At 39.6% G+C, this 27,419-nt stretch overlaps 1 protein-coding gene across 1 annotated transcript in view; it reads left to right on the top strand.

Annotated features, from left to right (window-relative positions):
* The window catches only part of GPC3 (glypican 3), a 440,822-nt gene that overhangs the window by 205,967 nt on the left and 207,436 nt on the right, over positions 1-27,419 (top strand). The window contains exon 3 of the mRNA XM_029240698.1: positions 21,624-22,318. Coding sequence (XP_029096531.1) covers positions 21,624-22,318 — 695 coding nt within the window. The remainder of the gene's footprint in view (positions 1-21,623; positions 22,319-27,419) is intronic.

The following is a 27,419-nucleotide window of genomic DNA, read 5'->3' as shown; positions in this document are numbered from 1 at the left end:
TTGGCTCTCCCACCTCAGAGGCACAGCACTGACTCCTGGCTGCAGCAGCAAGAGCCTTTCATCTACACGCCTCAGAAAGAAAGAAAGAAAGGAAGGAAGAAAGGAAGAAAGAAAGAAAGAAACAAGGGAGGAAGGAGGGAAGGAAGGAAAGAAAGAAAAAGAAAGAAGATAAAATAAAATAAAGTAACATAAAATAAAATAAAAAAATAATTATTAAGAAAAAAAGTTTTTTTTAAAGAAAAAATGAAAGAAACTGACAGAACCCTAGGACAAATGGTGGAAGCAAAGCTATACAGGCAAAATGTCACACCGAAGCATACACATACATACTCACAAAAAGAGGAAAAGGGGAAAAAAATAATAAATCTTGCTCTCAAAGTCGACCTCCTCAATTTGGGATGATTCGTTGTCTATTCATGTATTCCACAGATGCAGGGTCCATCAAGTTGATTGTGGAGCTTTAATCCGCTGCTTCTGAGGCTGCTGGGAGAGATTTCCCTTTCTCTTCTTTGTTCGCACAGCTCCCAGGTTCTCAGCTTTGGATTTGGCCCCGCCTCTGCTTGTAGGTCTCTGGAGGGCGTCTGTTCTTTGCTCAGACAGGACGGGGTTAAAGGAGCCGCTGATTTCGTGGGCTCTGGCTCACTCAGGCCGGGGGGGGGGGGGGGGGAGGGGCACGGAGTGCGGGGCGGGCCTGCGGCGGCAGAGGCCGGCGTGACGTTGCACCAGCCTGAGGCGCGCCATGCGTCCTCCCGGGTGAGTTGTCCCTGCATCCCGGGACCCTGGCAGTGGAGGGCTGCACAGGCTCCCGGGAGGGGAGGTGTGGATAGTGACCTGCGCTCGCACACAGGCTTCTTGGTGGCGGCAGCAGCAGCCTTAGCGTCTCCTGCCCGTCTCTGGTGTCTGCGCTTTTAGCCGCGGCTCGCGCCCACCTCTGGAGCTCCTTTAAGCAGCGCTCTTAATCCCCTCTCCTCGTGTACCAGGAAACAAAGAGGCAAGAAAAAGTCTCTTGCTTCTTCGTCAGCTCCAGTCTTTTCCCCGGACTCCCTCCCGGCTAGCCGTGGTGCACTGGCCCCCTTCAGGCTATGTTCACGGCGCCAACCCGAGTCCTCTCCCTCTCCCTGGGATCTGACCGAAGCCCGAGCCTCAGCTCGCAGCCCCGCCCGCCCCGGCGGGGGAGCAGACAAGCCTCTCGGCCTGGTGAGTGCTGGTCGGCCCTGATCCTCTGTGTGGGAATCTCTCCGCTTTGCCCTCCGCACCCCTGTTGCTGTGCTCTCCTCCACGGCTCCGAAGCTTCCCCCTCCGCCACCCGCCATCTCCGCCCGCGAAGGGGCTTCCTGGTGTGTGGAAACCTTTCCTCCTTCACAGCTCCCTCCCACTGGTGCAGGTCCCGTCCGTATTCTTTTGTCTCTGTTTATTCTTTTTTCTTTTGCCCTACCCAGGTACGTGGGGGTTTCTTGCCTTTTTGGAGTCCTGAGGTCTTCTGCCAGCGTTCAGTAGGTGTTCTGTAGGAGTTGTTCCACGTGTAGAGGTATTTCTGGTGTATCTGTGGGGTGGAAGGTGATCTCCGCGTCTTACTCTTCCGCCATCTTCCCCTCGTCCCCCCGATTCTATGTTTATTAAGCAAGTCTTAGATGATAATTTGGCTTCCCATGTTATTTGCCAGTAGGGAGATTAGTGAGGATCTGTCACTTTGTAAAATTATATTTATCATTGTTAATTTATACATTGGCATTTAGCTTTGATTCAGCAGTCTTTGGAGGGTTTGATATTATGCGTTCAATTAATCTTGGACATGGTCAAGACTGAGTTTTGAGTCTCCAAACCTTGGGAATTAAAAAATTTTAAACATAGCCCTTTGTGAGCTTGGTTGATGTGAATCCACACCTGAGAGAAGTATGTTGTTGAGAAGTACTCAACTCTGGATCTAGTGAGGTTTCCTAGAAGCCAGTCTTCCAGCATCCTCCAGCCAATTAACTCCCTCTGTTTCTATAAAAAAATTCCACAGAATAAAAATAAAAATCTCATGCTCTCTTTTTATGTGGTTTGAAATTTCAGTAATAGTGAATATGCCATTTCAAGCTACCTTCTTCTCTCCTTCTCCAAGGAGACTCTAGTCTTCCATATTGGGCATTAGAGAGAGGTGCTTAAGAACTTTGGAACCAGACAGATCTCACTCTGAATTCCACCTGTGCACCACTTACTAGCTGTGTGGCCTTGGGCAACTTACTTCTCTCTGAGCCTCACTTTTCTCATGTTATAAAGTGGGAATAATAATAATAATACCCATCTCATAAGGTGGTTGTGAGGATTAAAATAAATAAATGTAAAGGGTTTCGAATACTGCCTAGTTCAAATGAATGTGCTCAGCAGCTATTAGCTGTTGTTACTGTTGTCATTTTTATTGTTGTTGTTAAAATACTCTCATTTAGTCACCATTATAGAACCAGTCTGCCGACATCATGTTAACCAATGATACTCAACCTGGATTGTCAATATCGGCCCTGGCTCCAGGGTTGTCATGGCATTCTTGAAACAGAAAGCACTTTCATTTTTATTTAAAGAAGAAAGGACACATGGCGTTTACGGGGGACGGGGTATGATGATAGCATCAGTCAAAATGAGCTGATGACAGAGACGCAGTTTCAGCTAGGTTGGGACCAGTCATGGTGACTCTTTTCACCAGGTTGCTGTCAGCAGCATACCTTTCTCGGTGTTGGTATGTGCTGGTGGAACATACCAGCACCTTTCTTGATCATCAATACTGACAAATGTCTGCTCAGATAAATTAACATTCTCATCTGGCCTGACTCATTTTGTGGGAACAAGTTGGCAAGCCAGTGTGTGTATGAGCTGACTCACAAAACCCCTCAGCTTAAAAAAAAAAAAAAGTACTGTATATTGTTTTACTCTAACAAGCATTGAGAAATGGCAGATAGACTTTTGTTTTCTCCTTTTGTGGCCACATTTATTGACTTCCACTTGGTGTTTTTGAGAGGCACATAGAAGACTGAAAATTCAATAGAGGAGGAGGAAAGGGGCACAAGGAAAAGAGGCATATGTTATATTTTGTCAGCATATGAGTACTGGTAACTTGTTCTAGAGTAAAAGCGCAGGTCCAAACAGTTCTAAAAAGCTTAAAGATATAGCACAGGAATGGGGCAGCCTCATTATGGGTCTATCGCAGGGGCAATTTGAACATCATTCACGTTAATATTCCAATGACCATTGATGTCATGGTATGCCAGGACCACACAGCACTGATATTTCCTTCCCCCTTCACTGCCCAGAGAATTTAGAGCCTAAGGAAGACTAGAAAACAATTCACTTCTCTACTTTGGTTTCAGTCATTCTGGGCCAGAGGCATTGACCTTAATGACTTCCACAGGCAGATTTCAGAAAATGACAAAATTGAATTTTAATTCGTCCTTTTGTGTTACATAGCTCAAACTGGAACAATAATGTTTTAGGGGTTTCCCCTCAACTTTCTTTCTTAAAACAGAGAGAATTTTCAGTGCTGTCAGCTCCACTGTTCTAGACCCCGTGAGCTGGAATTTATAGCTCAGTTGAGGCCAGTTAGGTCAGCAGAGGACACAATGCAATTGTGCTGTGTCTTCCTTTGCACAGGCATCGGGACTGCCCCCAGGCCTGCACAGGGGACCCCTAGGCATGTTTAAGGAAAGTGCTAAGCAACAGGATCAGAAGGCCTCATTAGGGAAAGCGACTGTAGTCTATATTTTAGAGATTTTCTTTAAAATGCCCAATCTCAAAATCAGCTTTTTCCAGGCACGTTGCCAAATTACAGCAATGGACCAGTTTTCAAATGCCCATTTAAAATAAGCTCTCTTAATAGACTTGAGGACACGGGGAGGGGGAAGGGTAAACTGTGACAAAGTGAGAGAGTGACATGGACATATCTACACTACCAAGCGTAAAATAGATAGCTAGTGGGAAGCAGCCGCAGAGCACAGGGAGATCAGCTCGGTGCTTTGTGACCACCTAGGGGGGGGGGATAGGGAGGGGGGGAGGGAGACACAAGAGGGAGGAGATATCGGGATATACCTATGCATATAGCTGATTCACTTTGTTATATAGCAGAAACTAACACAACATTGTAAAGCAATTATACTCCAATAAAGATGTTAAAAAAATAAAATAAGCTCTCTTGAATGTAGCACTGTGGCAAAGTTCCTTCTGGCAGGAAGCCACTTTAGACATCAGATCACTCCAAGCATTATTTTAAAATAGTGCCCAGGCCTTTTAATAATTTAGGCGCTGTTTTCTTTGAACCCAGAAAATGTCAATGTACCAGAAGCAGACATAAATGGGGCTGCCTGGCCAACAGCTGGATTTCCTTTCACCCAGATGTTTCCTTAACAGGGATTGAGCCTTGAAAGTTGTTGATATTGTCCCCTGTCCATCTACCCCATGGAACTATCTTCCGTTGATTCAATCCTTCCCCCATTCCCTCCCAGATTTAAACTTTAGGTTGAGTTTGTGGAGGTTTAGGAATGGAAGGGTTAAAGGGAAGGAAATTCATTGTGACCTATTGAGGGTGAAACTCCTAGAAGATAAAAGAAAAGCATCCTGCTATGAGGAGGGGCCTGTGCTCAGCCGCCCCCTTATCTGGAATAGCTATGGGGAGGGAGTGGCAAAGCCTGCCAGAGGTTTTCCAAAGAGACTTCTAAAATCATGAGCTCGGGTCTTCTTCAGATAAAGACCTGCAGTTTGTTAGAAGCTCAAGGACAAATGGAAGCCAAAGTCGTCCATGTCGCTGATGCTACAAGTAACCAAGGTAGCACTGAGTGGCTTGCTTCTGATTTTCTAGCTCACGACCTGGGGTTCTCTCATTGGTTTTAATATATTGTATATGATGGTTGCCAGAGGTACTCAGACAATTCAAAATGGGAAGCTGACTCAAGCACTTATGTTTGTGGGAGAGACTGCTTGTCTTTCTGACCGCACCCTCTCTTCTTCCGGGTTGTAATTCTAGGATTATTTCAGTCACTGGCTCTCCATTTCTATAACTTCCTGTTAAACCCATTTCCACATTTTGTTAAAATAATCAGCTGTTCAAGATTGTTTGGAAGGTCAGATTCCATTAGGTCACCTGGTCCGTAGTCATTAACGTCACATATGATTGTTCAACAGTACAATACAGACAGCCCTTGTGGCTGGTGATGTCACGCTTCTGTGGAAGCAGGGTGGTCTGCTCTTGCATGCATGGCCTTCAGCATTTGCTACAAGGAAAAGCTGCATGGCCTTCATAGGTCTTAAGAAATGTCCCCTTTAAAAACAAATACAATTGAGTTTTTAACAAAAGAGATGTTTCCCTAACTCATTTCTTTGAATTTGCTCTAGGGTTTTAGGCTCTTCAGATAGTTGCTGAAGCCCTCAATAACTGCTACAGACCAGAATTCAGGTAGCCTCAGAATTTAGCTGGTTTCGTGCAAATAGGTACCAATTAGTAATTTATTCAAGCCTAGAGAGATTAGATGACCTGCTTCATAGATCATACTGATACTGTAGTGGTTTTTTCTACTGCATCTCACCATTCTAGATGTCACTAGAACTGGTTCTTCATCCAGAAAAAAAGGTGGAGAGGAAGAGGTATGGAGGAGGAGAGAAATCATAGGCAGCACTCAGATATGTTCACACTGTATTTTTGGATATATAACAATAATTTTCTTATTAAACAAAAGGAAGGCAATGTCAACAAGAGATTATCAAACATCTATTGCTAGAAGGAAGAAAAGTGATTGACGAGAACGTCCATGGAGTCTCCTTCACTTACTCTCAAGTTCTTCCTGGAGGAAGAATACTTTAGGTACTTGATGCTCAGTAAGTTGCGAAGCACTTCCCTTTTTGCACATAAACATTTTTTGACTTTTTGAGAAGCATCCAGCATTTATCAAACCCTCCGGTAGTCAAGTCATAGTTGCAAATCATAGTGGTTGCTTCAGTGCCTTGATGGTCTTGTGAGAACCTGAGGGAAACAGAGACTACCATGCCCAGCTTCACCAGGGACGTCTTTAGGGACGCAATTTTTCCTACCGGCTGACTTCTTTTGTCAGGTTCTAACCTTAATTCTATAGATCCACCCCTCCTCCCATCCCATTCTTTCACATAGACTCATACCAGATGTGCACACAATGTGATTCAGTTCTAATGTGGAGGCAAAAATCATTTTATAAAGTTTATAGACTATAATAGCAGTTTGCTAAAAGTGAAATATTCCCTCCTTTTGACAAGCTCAGGGGAAAGCCACATGGTTGACCTTTGCTGGCATTCCATGCCTTCCCTCCCTGCCACTGAATTCGGCTGAAGTCACTGTGGTGATACTGACCTTCCTGCCAGGTCTTTGGCCGCTGCCAGAGCCCACTGAGTACGCCCGAGCAGCTCTCTCCCACTGAGTTAATCAAGCCAGCCTTCACCTCCCTTGTGTTTCCTAAGCTGGCGTGCCCTGCAGGAGACTGAGTCCCAGGAAACTGTCAAGATCCTGGCCCTTGAATCCTGTCTCTGCCAGTAGCACTTTGAAGGAACTGTGGCTCAAGGGAGGGCCTGGCCTTTTTGCAAAGGCTAGCTTTTCAATTAAATACCATAGTTTTATGATTAGAGCTGAGAGCTCTGGGATTTCATACCCATATCAATAATCCCAAGGAAATGCACAGTATTGACCTCTTTCTCTTATTTTCTTATAATTTCCATTTCATTATGGCTATAAGGTGCTGCAGACTGTGTACTTCTGGGCAATTATTGTTCTTCGTAGGTAGTTAGAATCATTCAGGCTTTTGCCTTGTTCCTCAAATCCTACCCACATTTTGAAGTTATTTTCCTGAGATGTCTTGTAAAAACCCAGTATAGCCAAACAGCCGAAATATTTTTTCTTTTAGAGTTGAACCAAGAGGAAAAAAAGAAAATCAGTCTCCTCATACCTCAAGGAATTATTGTGTAGTGTTTTAGTGGGTAAGCTCTGGAGTTAGATTGCTTGAATTCAAGTCTTGGGTCTTCTGCATACTGACTATATAACCTTTGGCAAGTTACTTAACCTCTCTGTGCCTCATTTTTCTTATTTGTACAATAGAGACAATAGTATACTCATCTCATAGTGGGGGTTGATAATACATGAATTAATTCACATAAAGCACTTGAAACACTGCCTGGCAGAGGTAAATGCTCCATAGATGCTAGTTCTTACTACACCTAAAGCTAATCTTTAAGTGCTGTGCAATATTTTCCTTGGAAGGAGATAAACATAATGGAAAAATCATTGTACAGTCAGGAGTTCTATGTTTTGTCACTGCCACCAACTGCCACATAGCTATATGACTTACAGCCAGTCTTAGTTTCAGTTATCTCATCTGGGAAACTGGGCTAGTAATATTTCCCTTCACTACTTTTTGCATACACGTGTGTGGGCATGCACGCACACAGACACACGCTCGCACATGCACATTCACTTCCTGTGATAGAGAAGGAGGAGAATTAAATGAGAACACAAATGTTAAAATTCCGAAAGGACATGAAACACTTCACTTATGGTGATCGTGTTGCCATGTATTCTATGTATATTTAAGCTATAACATTCTCAGAACAAAAGGTACTTTCATATCTATAAGGTATTCTATGCTTTTCAAAGAAAATAGACCATCAGTATTTTATCACAGCTGGCTATTGCAAACCTCTAAGGCATAAGGAGCATGTTGTTTGCTTGTTTTATTCACAGTCTAGCAGAGAGTGTACCTTCAGTAAATGTTAAGTGGAAAAAGTATAATTTTATACAAGTGCAATCGATCTAATGAGACAGCTAAGATGCCTCAAAAATGGTCTTTAAATAGTTTTCTACCAAGTGGTTAATGTTGTTGACTTCACATAATGTCAGGGGCCTGTGATAATTTAGGTCCCAAACAAGTTGAAATTTGGTTCAGACATATATCTTGAGAGAACATGTTATGGCTTAGCAGGAGAAGCCATAAGGGAACTCTTCCCAGATCTATCTCATCTTTCATGAGAGAGTACACAGTAGTCTCCTGGCTCTCTATGTGTAAAAAGTGAAAAAAAACTGTTATAAAGAGTTCTCAGTGAGTACTTATAGAGTGTATGAATGCATAAGACCTTGGCAGGGTGTGTGAATAAATTTTAAGCCAACTCAGATCTGGTACTTCTCATTAGCGTGAGTGGAAGGAGGATGGGACTGCATCTTCCACTAACCAAGGGGAAGAGGAGTCTGTTGCTTTTATAGTCACTAAAGCTTTGGCTGTGAAGCACTTGCAGAAATATAAAGTGCTGTGGAAATCCCTAATGATAGGTTATAGAGAGAACTCTCTCCAGTAACAGTGGTTGCATAAACTACTGACAATTGACTTTTCTTAAGTTACTCATTTAGTGCCAAAGTGGTTAAAGGAGGAAAGAAGAGCAGAGAAGAGCAAGACTGTGTGAAATGAACACATTAATTGTCCTAAAAGCAACAGAAAAATCCTCTAGTTGTGCTCTTTCTTTTCAATACCTAAAGGTATATTGAAAAGAAATACAGGTTTTTATTGGATAAAGGCACTACCAGAATGTTTGCATTTAAACCTTTAAATGAAGCCATTCCCTCTTTATGCAGCAGAATCTTTCATTCATTATATCCTAAAAAGACTATTTTTATTTTCCTAAAGTATGGTTACTAATAGTAGGGAGTTAAGAAACTCTTTAGCCCTGATTCATGGAATTACGGTCATACACTACAAAAAGAAAATTTCACAAGTTGAGAAGACAATAGTCAAACCTAGAATGTCTTAGTGATTTTTTGGTCTGGCTAAGACACAAGCCATTCTTCTTGTTACTGTTCGTTTGGAGCAATCCATGTCCCATGAACTCTTTGGAGAGGAACTTTTTTTTTTTGCAAAAAGATTTTAGTTAAGTGGAATGATTTGGAGAGCTCTGGGGACTTTTAAAAACTATTTAATTATGGATTCTGGGAGGAACTATAGAACTTTACTTCCTTGGATACTGTCAGGCTTTCTGTTGTAAAGAGTGAACTACCAGATCTAAGAATGTGACCCCGATGCCTCTTTTGGTAGGTGTCATTTTTTTAGCCGTGGGAACCTTGAATATGTAAGATTATTTCCTAATCAACCAAGAATTGGCTTCTTTAAGTGAAAGCCTGGGAGACAGAAGAATGAAAAAAAGACTAAAATTCAAGTCTGATAACAGAACTAACTCACCAAGATGAAGGGCAAGGTATGGTCTAGCATGAAAAATGCTGGACCACAACATTATCTCATAAGAGTCAGAATTATTCTTGGTGTGTCCACAGTAAAATGAGTTCCAAGACAAATTGTTCTTAAAGTTTTATCAATATTAGAAACAAGTCATCATCTGGAATTCCCTTACGTTCTTCTGTTTAGCCACTTTTCCTGATTTCTCAAGTGTGGCTTGTCCCGGAATCCATTGTGAAAACAGACATATTCTGAGCCATGATGAAGCCATCCTTATTACTGCCTACCTAATTTTAACATTGTTATATACACTTGATCAAAATTTTAAGGTATAATAAAAGGGTAGAAAGATAAAAGATTTTGGAAGGATCATGTATGCAGATTCAATCTCGAGCCCTGACAACTGCTAGGGAAGACAGTGTGGGGCTGCTTAATGAGTCCCTGACAAGGGTCTGGCATTTATGAATATAAACATTTCTATCATTGCTACTAAAACTCGTGAGAATACATTGTTGAAATGATAGTTTGTCTTAAGTGGTAGGTATAGCTTCTCTTTTTCTCATTCTCCTTATTTATCTACCTACCTATTTATTTATATCCTACCTTCTCCTGAAAAGAGTTTAAAGCGCTCTGCAAAAGTGTACATAATAAAAGTAAGATACAGTGCAACTAAAATACATAGGAATAATTAGGCAAAGGGGAAAATACAGGTAGGAAGTAAGATGGAGCCAGGATTAGAGCTATGGCACAAAATGCATGACATGAAGTTTACTGTGCTTGATAGAGGTAGACGATAAATTTGGTTTATGCTTTCTAGCAACAAATATGAAGAGGGAAAATGATCAAATACATGAATCAGAATGTACAGAAGCTTAAAACAAACTGGTTTTTCAGAAAAGCTAATGGAGGGTAAAGAATAAGAACTAATTGAGCTAATGGGGCAAGGGTGGTCAACTGTTGCAGAGTCATAAATTTTCTAGTAGCTGTGGATATTCATTTCTATTTCTGAGGATCTGTTGAGTGAATCATTTTAATTGTCTTCTCTGGTCTGTAATAGAATAGCCTTCAGGGGAAAATTCATCCTGTCTGTCCCTATCTATCTATTTATCTACCTATCTATGAAATGATACAAGTAATAGCCCTTGAAAATGTTTCCTTCATTTTGTCTTTTACTCGTTTCTTTATTTCCAATTCATGTACCTTGTATTTAGTAGCCTAGCATGTGAAACTTAAAAAGCAAGACTATATACATTTACAGCCTGGTCATGGAACTGTACCAACCAATGGTTTATATTTAATAGCAACTTACTTCTAAGCTTCATCAATTCTATCTAAATTAATGTGGAGCATAAAATTCCAGAAAAATCCAACAGAAATTGGAGCAAAACTTCTAGCATCTTCTATATGAACTACTGTGAACAATGTGGGAGCTTTTCTTACCACCTAAACTTGCATTTTTATGTGGTTGATTTTTTTAAAAATCATTCAGTATTCAAAAATAACATTGAAGTGTGTTACCTATTTGGGTGTTTTGGTCCATTAACCTTTTCCAGTGGTTTTTCCAATTAAAATTACGCTGATGCCATATGGCGTCTATTTGTATGCTAAAACTCCCTAACTCATGAAAGAAATGTCAAAGCAGATTGAGCAGAGGGAGTGAGTTAACACTTTTCAGTGGTTCTAGTCACTAGTTCCATCAAGGACTAATTTCCAAGGTCCAGTTTTTCTCATTTAAAAACAATGAAGAGACTTTATTTTAGAACAGTTTTACATTTAAACAAAAATCAAGCAGATAATACAGAGGTCCTATTTGCTCCCGTTCCCCTGCACACAGTTTCCTCTATTATTAACATTATTAGCATTAGTGTGGTACATTTCTTGGAATTAATGAACCAGTATTGATACATTATTAATAACTGAAGTCCATAGTTTACATTAAAATTTACTGTGTCGCACAGTTCTGTGGGTTTTAACAAATGCATTATATCTTGTATCCTCCATTAGAATATCATGCAGAACTGTTTTACCACCCTAAAAATATCCGTGCTTCACCTATTCACCCTTTCCCCTCCCCTCTCCCCCCGGCCCCAAATCCCTTGTCACCACTGATCTTCCTAGTGTCTCAATAGTTTTGCCTTTCTCAGAATGTCAAATAGTTGGAATCATACAGCATACAGCCTTTTAAGACTGGCTTCTTTTACTTAGCAATAGACATCTAAGGTTCTTCCAAGTCCCTTTGTGGCTTGATAGCTTATTTCTTTTTACTGCTAAATAGTATTCCATTGTATGGATATAGCACTGCTTATCCTTTGAAGGATATCTTGCTTGCTTCTAGTTGATTATTATAAATAAAGGTTCTATAAACATTCATGTGTAGCTTTTTGTGTGAACTTAAGTTTTCAACTCAGTTGGGTAAATATCTAGGAGCACAATTCCTGGATTGCAATTATACTTGTAAGAAACTGCCAAACTGTCTTCTAAAGTGGCCGTACTACTTTGCATTCTCACCAGCAGTGTTGTGCTGCATCCTTGTCAGCATTTGGTATTGTGAATGTTATGAATTTTAGCCATTCTAATAGCTGTGTAGTGGTTGGTATCTCGTTGTTGGTTTAATTTGCAATTCCCTAATGACATAAGATATTGAGCATATTTCCTTATGCTTATTTGCCATCTACATATCTTCATTGGTGAGATGTCTGTTCAGATCTTTTGTCCATTTTTAACTGAATTGTTTGTTTTCTTATTGTTGAATTGTAACAGTTCTTTATATATTTCAGATACAAGTCCTTTATCAGATATGTTTTGCAAATATTTTCTCACAGTTTGTGACTTGTTTTTCCATTCTCCTAGCAGATGTTTGTCTCTTCATTCTCTTAACAAAACAGATATTCTAAATTTTACTAAAGTCCAACTTATCAATTGTTTATTTCATGGATTGTACTTTTGATGTTGTATCTAAAACCTTATTGCTAAACTCAAAGTAATCAAGATCTTCTCCCATGTTGTCATCTAGAAGTTTTATAGTTTTGCATTTTATATTTAGGTCTACAGTCCATTTTGAGTTATTTTTATAAAAGGTGTAAGGTCTGTATCGATTTATTTCTTTGCATATGAGTGTCCAGTTGTTTCCGAGCTATTTGTTGAGAAAACTATACTTTTTCCATTGAGTTGGCTTTCTCCTTTCTGTCAATCTATTTCTAGGCTCCGTATTCTGTTCCATTGATCTATTTCTTTATTCTTTTGCTAATACTATGCTGTCTTTTTTTTTTTACAGTTTTCTGCTCTTTTTATTTTAAATTTTTAAAAAAATAATTAATTAATTTATTTTTGGCTGCATTGGGTCTTTGCTGCTGCATGCGGGCTTTCTCTTGTTGCGGCGAGTGGGGGCTACTCTTTGTTGTGGGGTGCGGGTTTCTCATTGCGGTGGCTTCTCCTTGTTGCGGAACAGAGGCTGTAGGCGTGCGGGTTTCAGTAGTTGTGGCACGTGGGCTCAGTAGTTGTGGCTCATGGGCTCCAGAGTGCAGGCTCAGTAATTGTGGTGCACGGGCTTAGTTGGTCCACGGCATGTAGGATCTTCCCGGACCAGGGCTCAAACCCATGTCCCCTGCATTGGCAGGTGGATTCTTAACCACTGCACCACCAGGGAAGTCCCATTATGCTGCTGTCTTGATTACTGTAACTTTATAGGAATTTATTTTCCCTCTTTGAAAGTTTACGTTGGCCTCAGTGTTTTTCATACATCTGACTGTAGGTACAGTCACTTTGAGAAAACAATAATTAACAATTTATTGATTGTCTAATAGTTCTTCTTTTTTAAATTTAAATATTGTATTAGTTTCAGGTGTAGAGCATAGCGATTCAGTATTTTTTGCAGATTATACTCCATTATAAGTTATTTATATTATAATAACATAAACTGCTGTGTATAAAATAAACAACAAGGATATACTGTATAGCACAGGTAATTATAGCCATTATCTTGCAGGAATTCTTGAACCTGGGTGTCCCAGTCCTCTGATTTTGTTATTCTTCAGTGTTGTGATGTCTATTCTGGGTCTTTTGCCTTTCCATATAAACTTTAGTATTGTTATCCACAAAATAACTTGCAGGGATTTTTATTTGGATTCCACTGAATGCATACATCACATTTGGAAGAATTCTTAATAATATTGAGCCTTTCTATTCATGAACATGGAATATTTCTCCATTTATTCTTATATATATTTCATTAGAATTATACCTAAGTATTCCATTTTGGGGGTGCTAATGTAAATGGTGTTGTGTTTTCAATTTGAAATATCGGTTAATCATTGTTGGTGTATATTAACTTTGTATTCTGCAACCTTGCTATATGCGCTTATTAGTTCAAGGAGAGTTTTATATCAATTCTTTGTAACAATCTATATAGGCAATCATGTCATTTGTGAACAAAGGCAGTTTATTTTTTTCCTTCCCAATCTGTGTACCTTTCATTTCCTTATCTTGTCTTATTGCATTAGGTAGGACTTGAAGTACAATGTTAAAAAGAAGTGCTGAGAGGGACATCCTTGCCTTGTTCCCCAATCTTAGGTTAAGGAGCAAGCCTCTAGTTTCTCACCATTATGATATTAGCTGTAAGTTTCTTGTGGATATACTTTATCAAGTGGAGAAAGTTCCCCCCATTCCTAGTTTGCTGAGAGTGTTTATCATGAATGGTGTTGGGTTTTGGCAAATGCTTTTTCTGTACCTATTGATACGATCATTTGATTTTTCTTCTTTATAGCCCATTAATATGATGGATTACATTACCTGATTTTTGAAGGTTGAACCAGACTTGCATATCTGGAATAAAACCCACTGGGTCATGGTGTATGAGTCTTTTTATACATTGTTGTATTTGATTCACTAATATATTGTTGTGGATTTTTGCATTTATATTCATGAGAGATCTTGGTCTGTAGCTTTCCTTTCTTGTAATGCCTTTATCTGGTTTTGGTATTAGGGTAATGATGGCCTCATAGAATGAGTTAGGAAATGTTCTCTCTGCTTCTATTTTCTGGAAGAGATTGTAGACAATTGGTCTTCTTTCTTCCTTAAATGTTTGAAAGAATTCACCTGTGAAACCATCTGGACCTGCATTCCTTTTGGAAGTTTATTAATCATTCAGTTTCTTTGATAAATACAGGATAATTCAGATTACCTGTTTGTCATTGTTTAAGTTTTGATAGTTTTTGTCTTTTAAGGAATTGGTGGTGCATTTTATCAATTTAATCAAGTTTTGGGGCATATAGTTGTTCATAATATTCATGTATTATCCTTTTAATATCCATATGATCATTAATAATGACCCCCTCTTTCATTTCTCATGTTACTAAATTGTGTCATCGTTTTTTTTCTTGATTAGCCTGGCTAGGTATTTTTAAATTTTATTTATCTTTTCAAAGAACTAGCTTTTTGTTTCATGGATTTCTCTCTTGATTTTTGTTTTCAGTTTCACTGAATTCTGCTCTAATTTTTTATTATTTTTTTCTTCTGCTTGCTTTAGGTTTATATTGCTGTTAATTCTCTAGTTTCATTTGGTGAAATCTTAAATTATTGATTTGAGATTTTTTTTCCTTTTCTAATATAAGCATTCAGTGCTACAAATTTCCCTCTAAGAACTGCTTTTGCTACATCACACCAATTTCAGTAAGTTGTATGGTCATTTTCATTTAGTTAAAAATATTTTTAAATTTCTCTTAAGACTTCTTTGTCCCATGCGTTGTGTAGAAATGTGTTGTTTAATTTGCAAATGATTGGATATTGTCTTGTTATCTTTCTGGTATTGACTTGCAATTTAAATTCATTATGGTCTAAGAACGTTCTTTGTATGATTTCTGTGCTTTTAAATTTTTAAGGTGTATTTTATGGCCAAGTATCTGGTCTATCTTGGTGAATGTTCCAAGTGAGCTTGAGAAGAATGTACATTCTGCTGTTGATGGACGAATTATCCTATACATGTCAATTAGATCTAGTTGATTGATGATGCTATTTGGTTCAACTATGCCCTTGCTAACTTTCTGCCTGATGGATTTATTAGTTACTGATAGAGGGGTGTTGACCTCTCCAACTGTAATTGTGGGTTTGTACATATAAGGATTATGTCTTTTTGGAGAATTGACCCCTTCAACATTTTGTAACACCCTTTTTTTATTCCTGATAATATTCCTTCTTCCAAAGTGTGCTTAGTCTGAAATTAATTTGGCTGTTCCAGTTTTTGTTCTACTTAGCGTTAGCATGATAAGTCTTTCTTCATCCCTTTATCTGTATCTTTATATTCAAGATGTGCTACCTGTAGACAATCTATAGTTGGGTCTTATTTTTATATTTACTCTGATAGTCTCTATCTTTTACTTTGTGTATTTAAACTATTCACATTTAAAGTGATTAGTGATGTAATTGGATTAATATTCATAATGTTTATAACTGCTTTCTCTTTATTGCACATATTCTTTGTTTTGGTTACTTTTAATCTTCCTCTCTTTTCCTGTCTTCTGTGGCTTTAACTGAACATTTATGTATGATTCCATTCCTCTTAGCATACGCTTCTTTTTGAAATTCAAATTACACTAGATTGTTTCAGTGGTAGTTCAGGTACCTTATAATATTCATTTTACTTATCCATATGCTATAATCACCAACACATTATTGCTGTTATTACTTTGAACAAAGTTATATATTATATCAATTTTTAAAAAAAGAAAAGGTTTTATTTTACCTTTATATATTCCTTCTCTGATGCTCTTCTTTTCTTCATGTAGATCTGATTTTCTGGCTTATATACTTTTCCTGAAAAACATATTTTAACATTTTTTTTTTGCAAACCAGGTCTACTGGTGACAAATTTCTTCCATTCTTGTTTGTATGAGAAAGACTTTCTCTTTTCCTTTTTGATGATAATTTTGCTGGAAATAGAATTCTAGGTCTTTTTTTTTTCTTTCAACGCAAAATATTTCATTTACTCTCTTCTTCCTTGCATGATTTCTGATGACATGTTCAATGTAATTCTTATCCTTGTTCCTCTATAGATAAGATGGTTTTTTTCTTCCTCTGGCTTCTTAGAAGATTTTCTCTTTGTCTTTGGTTTTCTACAGTTTGAATATGATATGCCTAAGAGTAGGTATTTTGGTATTCAACCTGCTTGTTATTCTCTGAGCTTCTTGGACCTGTGGATGTTATCTGTCATGAATTTTGTGAAATTTTGGGCATCATTCTCTCAAATATTTCTTTTGCTCTCTTCTCTCTCTCTTCTCTTTCTGGAATTGCAATTACACATATTATACACCTTTTGAATTTGTCCCACAGTTCTTGGATACTCTTTTCTGTGTTTTGTTTGTTTGTTTGTTCTTTTTTTTTTTTAATCTTCCGATTGTGGTTTGAGAAGTTTCTACTGACATTTCTTTAAGAGCGCTGGTTCTTACCTTGTTTGTTTCAAGTATGCTGATAAGCCCATGAAAAGCATACTTCATTTCTGTTTGTGTTTTTGATTGCTAGCATTTCCTTTCGATATTTCTTAGCATTTCTATCTCTGTATTTACATTATCCATATGTTCTTGTATATTGTCCACTTATTCCATTAGAGTCCTTTATATATTAATAATAGTTATTTTAAATTCCCTGTCTGATATTTCCATAATCTGTGCCATATCTGAGTGTGGTTATGATAATTGCTTTGTTTCTTCAGACTGTTCTTTTGCCTCTTTTCATGGCTTGTAATTGTTTGTTAAAAGCAGAATATGATATATTGGGTAATAGGAGCTGAGGTAATTAGACATTTAGTGTGAAGTTTTATGTTAATGTGACTAGGAGTTAGGCTATTTATTGTTTGCTGTATCTATAGATGCTAGAGGCTTTAGTTTCCTCTACTGTCTTTGTTTATTTTTTCTCACCTCTTTTTGGTGGGTTTCTCTAAGAACTCCTTCTTAAATAGGATCTGTGTCTTTCTGGTGGGAAGGTATGGGGGTAGTGAAAGTGGCCTATAATATTACGATTAATCAGTCTGTTAGTAGACTTAAGTCCATGAGCTGTAACCCTCATAAGTTTTTCTCGGCCTTTTTTTCTTTCCCTTTTTAGGTGTTACAGGAAGGCTAGAAGGGACTGGAGTTGTCTAATTGCCCCTCTTCTAGGTATATTAGGCTTTGGTAAAGTTATGTCCATTGGAGAACAGGCATTTGTTATGGAGAATGCTCATGGTGTATTTCTAAATTATTACTTTCCCCCTACCCCTGCCAGAAAAAACAAGGAGATTTTTCTTAGATCTTAACCATGAGAACTTGTGTGTTTTCTTGAGGTAAATCCCATGGGAATGTGGGGGACCCATAAAACTGAGGACCCAGGAATTTTCAACTCTCAGGCTAGTTCACATTCAGCCTCTATCAGTTTGTCAGAATTACCATTTAAGGGTTTAGACTAGTTTATAGCTTCAGTGGCATCTGCTGCAGGTGTCTGAGATCCAGCAGATCTCAGCTGTGATTCTCTGTGTTTGCCTCTCTTTCCAGATTTCAGGGTAGCAGTTTGCCCTGTGACCTTAATTCCCTGATGGGTCTAAGAAGAATCATTGATTTTCAGTTGGTTCAGCTATTATCTTGTTGTTGAGAATGGGAATGATAATTTCCAAGCTCTTTAAATGTTGTAGCCAAGACCAGAAGTCTCCCAATGTCCAGTTTTCAAGGCTGGAGCATGTTGTGGAATTAGCAAGGGTATTGGTGTTAGAGTGACCTACACTTAAATTCAGTCTGTGGCATTTAACTAGAGATATTATCTTGTATGAGTCACTTAACCCGTCTGAGCCTCAGTTTCCTCACCAAATAAAAATAAATCCAAATACATATGTTTATGTTAAATTTAAATGAGAGGACATATGTGAGCAAGTTCATTACAGATCCTGGCATATACTTTGCAGGTATCACATAAATGTCAGTTTTCTTGTTCCATTAAGGTACCTGTGCTTGAAAGCAAAGACTGGAGTCCAACCCATTGTGTGGCATTTATCCTAGAAATTTAAAAAGTTCTTATAAAGTATTTGCCATTCTTACAATGCTGGAAAAACTACCTTGAAAAAAGTAACCTGCCTTTATCAGGACTGTTTTATTCTTAAGGGCTTGAAGGGAACTCAGTGGTTCATTTATTTCTGTCTTCCAACTACAAGTAGACTCTCCTTTTTTAAAAAAAATCCAGTCTTTTACTGAAAAGGCCCATGAAAACACATTTCTTTATGTCTAGGTCTGGGTAAAGAAACATCAGCACCAAGTACTAAGGACAGTCATTTTGCTACGGTTATAGGATATATGTCCTGGGTTGGGATGGGGGAGAACTTACTGAACCATTTAAAGAGAGGTGATAGCCTGATTGCACACTTTACATATCAAACCATATTGGAGAGTTGTGTCCCTTTTTGAGCACCATAATTTAAGAAGGAAGTTGATAACAGTAGAGTGTGTCCAAATAGGGGTGACCAGAATAGTGATGGGGGCAACAATAAATCTAGAAACCTTGCTATATTTGGCTGTGTATTAATTTATTAGATCTATTTATCTGTATCATATATCTTTCTATATAGTGTTAAAAATAGACTATTTTCTGTTTGGTGCCAAATTTTTCGTAACATCTCTGATTTTACATTGTTCCGACTTTTCCTGGATATAATGCTTGACTTTTTCCCAGGAAAGAGACAGAGGAAAACCTCCCCTAGCTTAAGCGTACATTATTATCTGACCAAAAAAAAAAAAAAAATCAATCGACTGAACTTCCTGGCCCATTCTAGCCCTTGGCTTCATTTCATGAAACCTCAAGTTGCCAACCTCAAGCTGAGCATCACTTTTCACCTAGTGTTGGTTCCTATAAATCCCCAAGGAGCCTTTGCTTGAGCGGTTATGGTTTGGTCTGTTGTCCCATGATACAGAAGTAAGGGGGTTGGGCAAAACCCAGAGATGTGCTAAGTGGATTCTGAGCTGTGAAAGTTGGAGCAGGAAGCACATGTGAGCATATGAACCCCCAGCCCTTTCCCTCTGCAATATGTGTTGTTATTCTTTCTGGAGAAGAGTTCATGATCTTTTGTAATTTTCTTTTTCTATTGATCCAGCAGTGCTAGTAACAGAAACTTAAGAAAAAAGTTATGGCAGTACAGTCTATGGAATTTCACTGTCATATATCTTGCACATTAGAGAACAAATGCACTGTGCTAGAGATGAAATTTGCCTTGTAGAGACTTAATTTTAGGGTAGCTTAGATGATTGAGATCCACAGGGTAGCATCTCAGCAGCAGTCTTTCTTCTCTGAATTTGTGCTGTCCCAAGACAAAGGTGAAAGTGTAACTCTGCTTTGTTGGTCTTTGGGCTGCAATTTCTTCCAGTACATTTCCGTTTGGAGAGGAGAAGCCAATGGGAAAATAATGAGCCTAAAAATGAACTTGACTTTCAAAGATTTTTGAGGATGTGTGTGTTGGCTATAGGGCTGAGGGCAACTAGAGTGAAACCGTTGCCGGGAGACACTAGTCTGAGTTGACTACTTCTACTTTGCAGTTGTGTGACCCTGGGAAAGTGCTTAAATTCTGCTGAGCCTCAGTTTCATCACCTATAAAATGGGGATTGCAATACCGAACTTAGAAGATTGTTGTAAAAAGTAGATCTCGTAATAAACTTGGAAATGCTTTGTAAATGCTAAACCATGTAGCTTGGGAGTACTTTTAAGACAAGGAAGGTGTATTATTTATCTCCATCTACCTAGCACTTACATACCCCTAGTACTTAGCACAGGGTCTAGTATATAATAAATGATTGGTAGCTGAAATTAAAATGAATGAATAGTTTTTAATCTCTAAATTTCTGATGATTTTAAAGAATTAATTGACTGGTCCTTTGTATTGGGTTAGACGATCTCTTGGCTTCATTCAATCTTTAGATTCAAGGATTGAAAATAAAGTAGTGTGTGGAGTTAGGAAGAGATTGTTATAAGATAGATAAACTTTCTAAGAATTGCTTAACGTTCTAAACAAAATAAAAGTAACAAATGAACATTTAGCAATTGATGAAAATGAAGATTAACTTTCTCAAGTGGGCTTGGAAACCCAGTAGAATTGCTCTGGCATCTGCTCAACATTCCTGGGCACGTCATAAACCCAAGGGAAGAATCTAGCAAGCGCGTTCTACCTTGTGAGGGATCTGGGGCAGATGGTGGTGGTACAACCTAGAGCTCCTTCTGCCACAGACGACTGAGATGTTTGGCTAAGTGATCCCAAGGAGCTGTTGGAATGCAGTCTGTCTAGTAGTATGAAAGTGGTAATAATTTGATTTTTCAAGGCTCATGAAATAGCATCATTTGGGGTACATCTGTCATGGACCTTTGCGCTTTGGAAGGAAAGGAAAGAAACTACTAAGTTAATTTTAAATGTCTTGGGAAACTTGGTTGTTTTTGTTTGTTCTTAAACTATGCCTTATTTCTTTGAAAAATCTATTATTGTGGTTTTTTCCTTTCTCTCATATAAATGTGGGACTCTGGTTATTTGGAATAAATTGTGTCTGCAGTGCTTCAGTTTGGAGAAAACGGGATGGTGACATTATTACTTTCTCTCTCAAACCAATGACACTGATCAGGCCTTATGCCAAGGGGTAGGGGCAGCAGATGTAATCCTGAACCCGTAGTCTCTGTAGAGTAGATAAGGTTTCCAAGCCATGTGGAAGCCGAACTTACCAAGGAAGCTTAGCAGTTATCCTTCCAGATGTTCAGCTTGCAAATACCAGCGGTGTTATTTTCAGTATCGAACGTATAGGTAAGTGCATGTGTTGTTTTTCTCCATCCAGATACCCGTTAAGGGGATAAATTCCACTTTCAGGTCTGTCAATCTGTCAGATAGCTCCCTTCAAAGTTATCTAGAGAAAATCTACCTACATGATGAAATTTGTGATAGCTTTTATTCTTGGCTAAGAACTTGCCTTTCCTCCAGGGATGAACAGGCTTAAATTGTTATGTGAGTTTATATAGTATATGGTTTGTTGTCAAATATTTATCTCTGTCTAAAAATGAAATGTCTTGAAATACAGTTTCTTTTTAACTGAATAACTCAATGTGAGAAAGAGAAAGAACTTCTCATTTAGCCAATTTTTAATCAATATTTTTATGAGAGGCCAGAATGTTAACTGAATCCTGGCTTTTGTCATTTGAAATATAATTTGTGTGCTTAAGAATCTATGTGCACATCAGGGTTTGGACTGCATGTTCAGAAAGGAAAATTGATTCATAGGAACAAACAGCTGCAGGAGTAGAGGCAATGCCAGAAGTAAACATGAGTCAATTATTTAAGGCAAATGGGACCTTAATCACCACAGCAATAGAGAAATCTCAAAGTCAGTTACACACTGGATTTTCATGCTTTAATTTGTGGGCATTTCTTTATCTCTTATTTTACAGAGGCCTTTGAAATCGTTGTTCGCCATGCCAAGAACTACACCAACGCCATGTTCAAGAACAACTACCCGAGCCTGACCCCACAAGCTTTTGAGTTTGTGGGTGAATTTTTCACTGATGTATCTCTCTACATCCTGGGTTCTGACATCAACGTGGATGACATGGTCAATGAATTGTTTGACAGCCTGTTTCCAGTCATCTATACCCAGCTAATGAACCTAGGCCTGCCGGAGTCCACCTTAGACATCAATGAATGCCTCCGAGGGGCAAGGCGTGACCTGAAAGTATTTGGGAATTTCCCCAAGCTTATTATGACCCAGGTTTCCAAGTCACTGCAAGTCACTAGGATCTTCCTCCAGGCCCTGAATCTCGGAATTGAAGTGATCAACACAACTGATCACCTGAAGTTCAGTAAGGACTGTGGCCGAATGCTCACCAGGATGTGGTACTGCTCTTACTGCCAGGGACTGATGATGGTTAAGCCGTGTGGTGGCTACTGCAATGTGGTTATGCAAGGCTGTATGGCAGGTGTGGTGGAGATTGACAAGTACTGGAGAGAATACATTCTGTCTCTCGAAGAACTGGTGAATGGCATGTACAGAATCTATGACATGGAGAATGTACTGCTTGGTCTCTTTTCTACGATCCATGATTCCATCCAGTATGTCCAGAAGAATGGAGGAAAACTGACCACCACTGTGAGTACCATTCTACAGTTTTCAGAGGAATTGGATTCTACTGGGGGTAGGGCAGCCTGGCCAGTAGCAGGTGCTGATGGAGAGAAGTGAGAAAAAAAGTGGGCAGGGATGATAGAGGGACTGAATGACCTCACAAAGCTAGGCAGCACATTAAGTCCACAGGTTATGGAGTCCTAATGCCTGGCTTTGAATTTTAGCTTCACCCACTTTCTTGCTGTGGGACCTTGGGTGAATCATTTTATCTGTATGAGTCTCATATTGCTGACTCATAAAATAGGGATAAAAAGAATATCTTCTTCATAGGGAATAACATGTGTTAAAGCACTTAGCATGTGCCTGGTACATGGTAATTCTTCAGTAATTATTAGCTATTATTACCACTGTTGTTGGTTATCACAACCTTCATGACAACCCTGTGAGGTAGGAGCTGTTATCTCCATTTTGTAAATGAGGAAACTGAAGCTCAGTGATTCAGAAGTTGGTCAGGTCTCCCTTTAATTAGGTTATCACCACTTTCTTTGATTCTGATTTCACTCTTGTGCTCTTAATCATATATATCATATTACTATTTTGAGTAGTGACTTTCTTTTTTAAATTTATTTTATCGAAGTACAGTTGTTTACAATGTTGTGTTAGTTTCTGGTATACAGCAAAGTGATTCAGTTGTACATATGTATAATAGTTTGCATCTGCTAATCCCAAACTCCCAATCCTTCCCTCCCCCTTGGCAACCACAAGTCTGTTCTCTATGTCTGTGAGTCTGTTTCTGTTTCGTAAATAAGTTCATTTGTGTCATATTTTAGGTTCCACATATAAGTGATATCATATGGCATTTGTCTTTCTCTGTCTGACTTAACTAGTATGATAATCTCTAGGTCCATCCATGTTGCTGCGAATGGCATTATTTCATTCTTCTTTTCGGCTGAGTGATATTACATTGTATGTATATACCACATCTTCTTTATCCATTCATCTGCTGATGGACATTTAGGTTGTTTCCATGTCTTGCTTATTATAAATAGTGCTGCCATGAACATAGGGGTGCATGTATCTTTTTGAGTTATAGTTTTTTTCCGGATGTATGCCCAGGATTGAGATTGCTGGGTCATATGGTAGCTCTACTTTTAGTTTTTGTAAGGAACCTCCATACTGTTTTCCATAGTGGCTGCACCAACTTACATTCCCAACAACAGTGTAGGGGGGTTCCCTTTTCTCTACACTCTCTTTGGCATTTGTTATTTGTAGAGTTTTTAATGCATGGTCATTCTGACTGGTGTGAGGTGCTACCTCATAGTTTTGAGTTGCATTTTGAGTAGTGACTTTAAACATAGGAGACCCAGCTAGACCCCACTAACTAAACCTACACAAGAACACAGGTGAGGCAAAACGTTCATGTTTTCCAACAGTTGTTTTTGCAGCCTTGATTTATACCAGTGTAAGGCTGATAGGATTTGTGATGGGGGTGGGACAGTTTTGTGAGGCAGAAGCTTGATTGGTTTCAGTCAGACAGTGTTAGTTACATTGTACCTGCTAAGCTAGGGTGCACACATTGAGAACCACAGGATGCACACACTTTTCAATACAGAGCAGAACATACAGCCAAGAGCTACCAGCCAGATCTCACTAAGGTGATGGTGACTGATTCCTGAATATTCCCAGCTTTGTAGAAGGACGTGGCAGAATAGTATAATACACTACCCTTGTTGAGCTCCTACCACATTTGAGGTGCTCTGATGGCCAGTTTACGTAATATTATTTCTTAGTAATCCATGGGATAGGTCCTAATATAATATTATCCCCATTTTACACAGGAGTAAATGAAGCTTAGAGGGCTTAAATATGTTGCCCAAACGTCCAAGGTAGTTAAATAGAGGTGGCGGAGCTGGGATTCCAACCCTGGCTTGTTGCCTTGTGCGATTCGTGCTCTTATCTTCTATAGCGTTGCAACTACTGTGTACTCCGAACCATTGCTTACCCAGAATGTGGAGGGCAGATTGGGCCATTTAGCCTTGTCTTTAAACTCTGGAAGTACAAAACGATAGGGGTAACTGGTTTCTTTGGTGAATTAAACTAGAAAGGAGGACAAAAATGATGCAACCCACAGGATGGCTACTTACGGAACTGCTCTAATTGCCCCATTCACAATGTTAGCTGTTTAAAACACATTTGCTGAGAAAATATTTTATAGTAAAATGAACAGAAATGTCCTAACGATAGTGTTCTTCAGTGGCTAATTATTCCTTTGATTGCTTTCTAATTGAAGACCAGATTCTAGGGCCTTATACAAAAGTAAATCTCGGGCTTCCCTGGTGGCGCAGTGGTTGAGAGTCCGCCTGCCGATGCAGGGGACACAGGTTCGTGCTCCGGTCTGGGAAGATCCCACATGCCGTGGATCGGCTGGGCCCGTGAGCCATGGCCGCTGAGCCTGCACGTCCGGAGCCTGTGCTCCGCAAGGGGAGAGGCCACAACAGTGAGAGGCCCGCGTACCACACACACACACACACACACACACACACACACAAGTAAATCTCACAGAACTAGAAAAAAGGAACGTCAGTGCATTCATATGTCCATTCACCTGAAATTGATTGAGGGCCCACTATGTGTCAGACACAAAGCCAGAGTGCCAGGGGTGTGGAAATATCTTCAGTAAGAGGAAAAATAAGGAGATAACATTAAAGACAGGGTATGGGAGTGTTTAAAGTTTGCCTCTGATATTGGTCACTTGACAGCAACGTCTTGAAAACATGTATTCTCCCCTAGTGCTTTTAAACACAGAAAAATAGGGTGGGGAGCTGGTAAGGGATTAGGTCCACTCTTTTGATCAGGCTCTAGACATGAAGGTTTGTTTAGTAAACGTTTACTAAGCGTCTGCTGTGTTCGTGGCACTTTGCCAGGTACTGGGTACTCGGTTACCCGAGACATAGTTCTTAAGTCTTTAAAACGTCAGTTAGCTTCATTGACAGACAGACATGTAACTGAATAAATTTCACCACAGTGAACATCTCACTATAATGTGAATGTCAGAAAGGCCATAAGAAATTAGCCTAGTCCCACTGATTTACAAATGAAGTAAAAGTTCAGGGAGTCTTGCCCAAAGTTATATAATCAGTGGAAGAGCCAGAAGTAGAGTCCAAGGTCTTCTGCTGCTACAATCTAGCACTCTTTCCACCACGCCCCCTCCCAGACTTTCGCTCTAAAAGCTCCATAAGGATTTTGCAAAGACATCATGAACTTAAATTGAATAGCTATTTTGGGATGCCAAACCTGCTATATTTTAGGTGCACGTGTGCCCGTTTGTGTGTGTGCACACGCACACACACACAGGGAGTACATTTCATGTCATTATCATTCAGGAAGAAAGGCCTTGGCTGTCAAGAGGCGCTCAGTGATGCAGTCCCTTTCTGTTTTGGCCATTAAGGGCCTGACTGCTCCCAGCTCCCAGCTCCCAGCTCCCAGCTCCCAGCTCCCAGCTCCCAGCTCCCAGCTCCCAGCTCCCAGCTCCCAGCTGGTGATGAAAGTGTGAAGCCTGCCTTCCCCGGGGAATGCCTAAACTAGAACAGAAAGCATATGTAAACTCTGCCTTGTTACTGTTTTATGATCGCCAGCTCTAAGTAATATATACCAAATGGTGTGGGTGGGGAATCATTGGCCAGGTGTGATCCAGCTATACTCTGTATGGGCCAGAAGGGGGCTGGGCCATCTATGGGGGCTGAGGGGAAGTGAGGGCTGGGTGGACTGCAGAACTCTATTCCTGCTAACAAAACCACAGAATGCCCCAAAGCCAAAGCTGATTGAAAACTAAAGCATTAATGAGATTCTGCTGTAGCACCTTCACCTTCCTGTTGTGATAAAGTGTAAGAGCCTGCCAGTTAGTCCTGCTTGAGGTTAAGTTGTGGTGAGAGACCTCTTCGAAACTAGGCTCTTCCAGAGCTCTGTTTGGGACAGCCTTTTTAGCTAGCTATAAGCCATGCCATGAGGTCTGCCGTGCAGGGACTTTGCTCAGCTGTTTTGGTGGCTACCATCTACCCCAGATCATAAAGGACATTTTGGTCTTATCTAAATGAGTGGGGCACTGTTAATTTTTTTTTCAGATACTTTTTTTTTAACATCTTTATTGGAGTATAATTGCTTTACAATGGTGTGTTAGTTTCTGCTTTACAACAAAGTGAATCAGTTATACATAAACACATGTTCCCATATGTCTTCCCTCCTGCATCTCCCTCCCTCCCACCCTCCCTATCTCACCCTTCTAGGTGGTCACAAAGCACCGAGCTGATCTCCCTGTGCTATGCGGCTGCTTCCCACTAGCTATCTATTTTACGTTTGGTAGTGTAGATATGTCCATGCCACTCTCTCTCTCGCTTTGTCACAGCTTCCCCTTCCCCCTCCCCATATCCTCAAGTCCATTCTCTAGTAGGTCTGCATCTTTATTCCCGTCTTGCCCCTAGGTTCTTCATGACATTTTTTTTCTTAGATTCCATACATATATGTTAGCATACGGTAGTTGTCTTTCTCTTTCTGACTTACTTCACTCTGTATGACAGACTCTAGGTCCATCCACCTCATTACAAATAGCTCAGTTTCGTTTCTTTTTATGGCTAATATTCCATTGTATATATGTGCCACATCTTCTTCATCCATTCATCCGATGATGGACACTTATGGCCTATTAGTGTTTTAGTTTTCCACAAGATGGTCTTCAGTTCTTCAGGCTACCAAGTGAAGGCGTGCAAGCAAAGGTTAGGGTGCTCCTGGAGGTGGTAAGCATGTAGTTCTCATACTCGGCTCATCACCACAATCATCTAGGGAACTTGTTAAACAGATTCCTGGAGCCTCCCCCCCTCCCCCCGAGGATTCTGATACCGTAGGTCTGTGGAGAGGCCAGAGAATTTGTCACTTACAGAGTACTCCATTTGATTCTGATACTTCCTTGGAAGCAACTCCAGCCACCTTGTTTAGTAGACAAGGTAAGGCCCAGAGGTTAAAAGTGAATGACAGTTAATGGCAAAGCTGTGACCGTGGACTCTTCATCTGTCAGATGGGGTTAGTATGTGGGGATTCAGTGAAATGATAGGTTCAAAGTACCTGGCAGAGTTCG

Source organism: Monodon monoceros, unplaced genomic scaffold, assembly GCF_005190385.1.
Source record: "Monodon monoceros isolate NGI ecotype Baffin Bay Population unplaced genomic scaffold, NGI_Narwhal_1 Super_Scaffold_22, whole genome shotgun sequence".
NCBI lineage: Eukaryota > Metazoa > Chordata > Mammalia > Artiodactyla > Monodontidae > Monodon > Monodon monoceros.
This window is presented reverse-complemented; position numbering and strand designations above follow the sequence as displayed.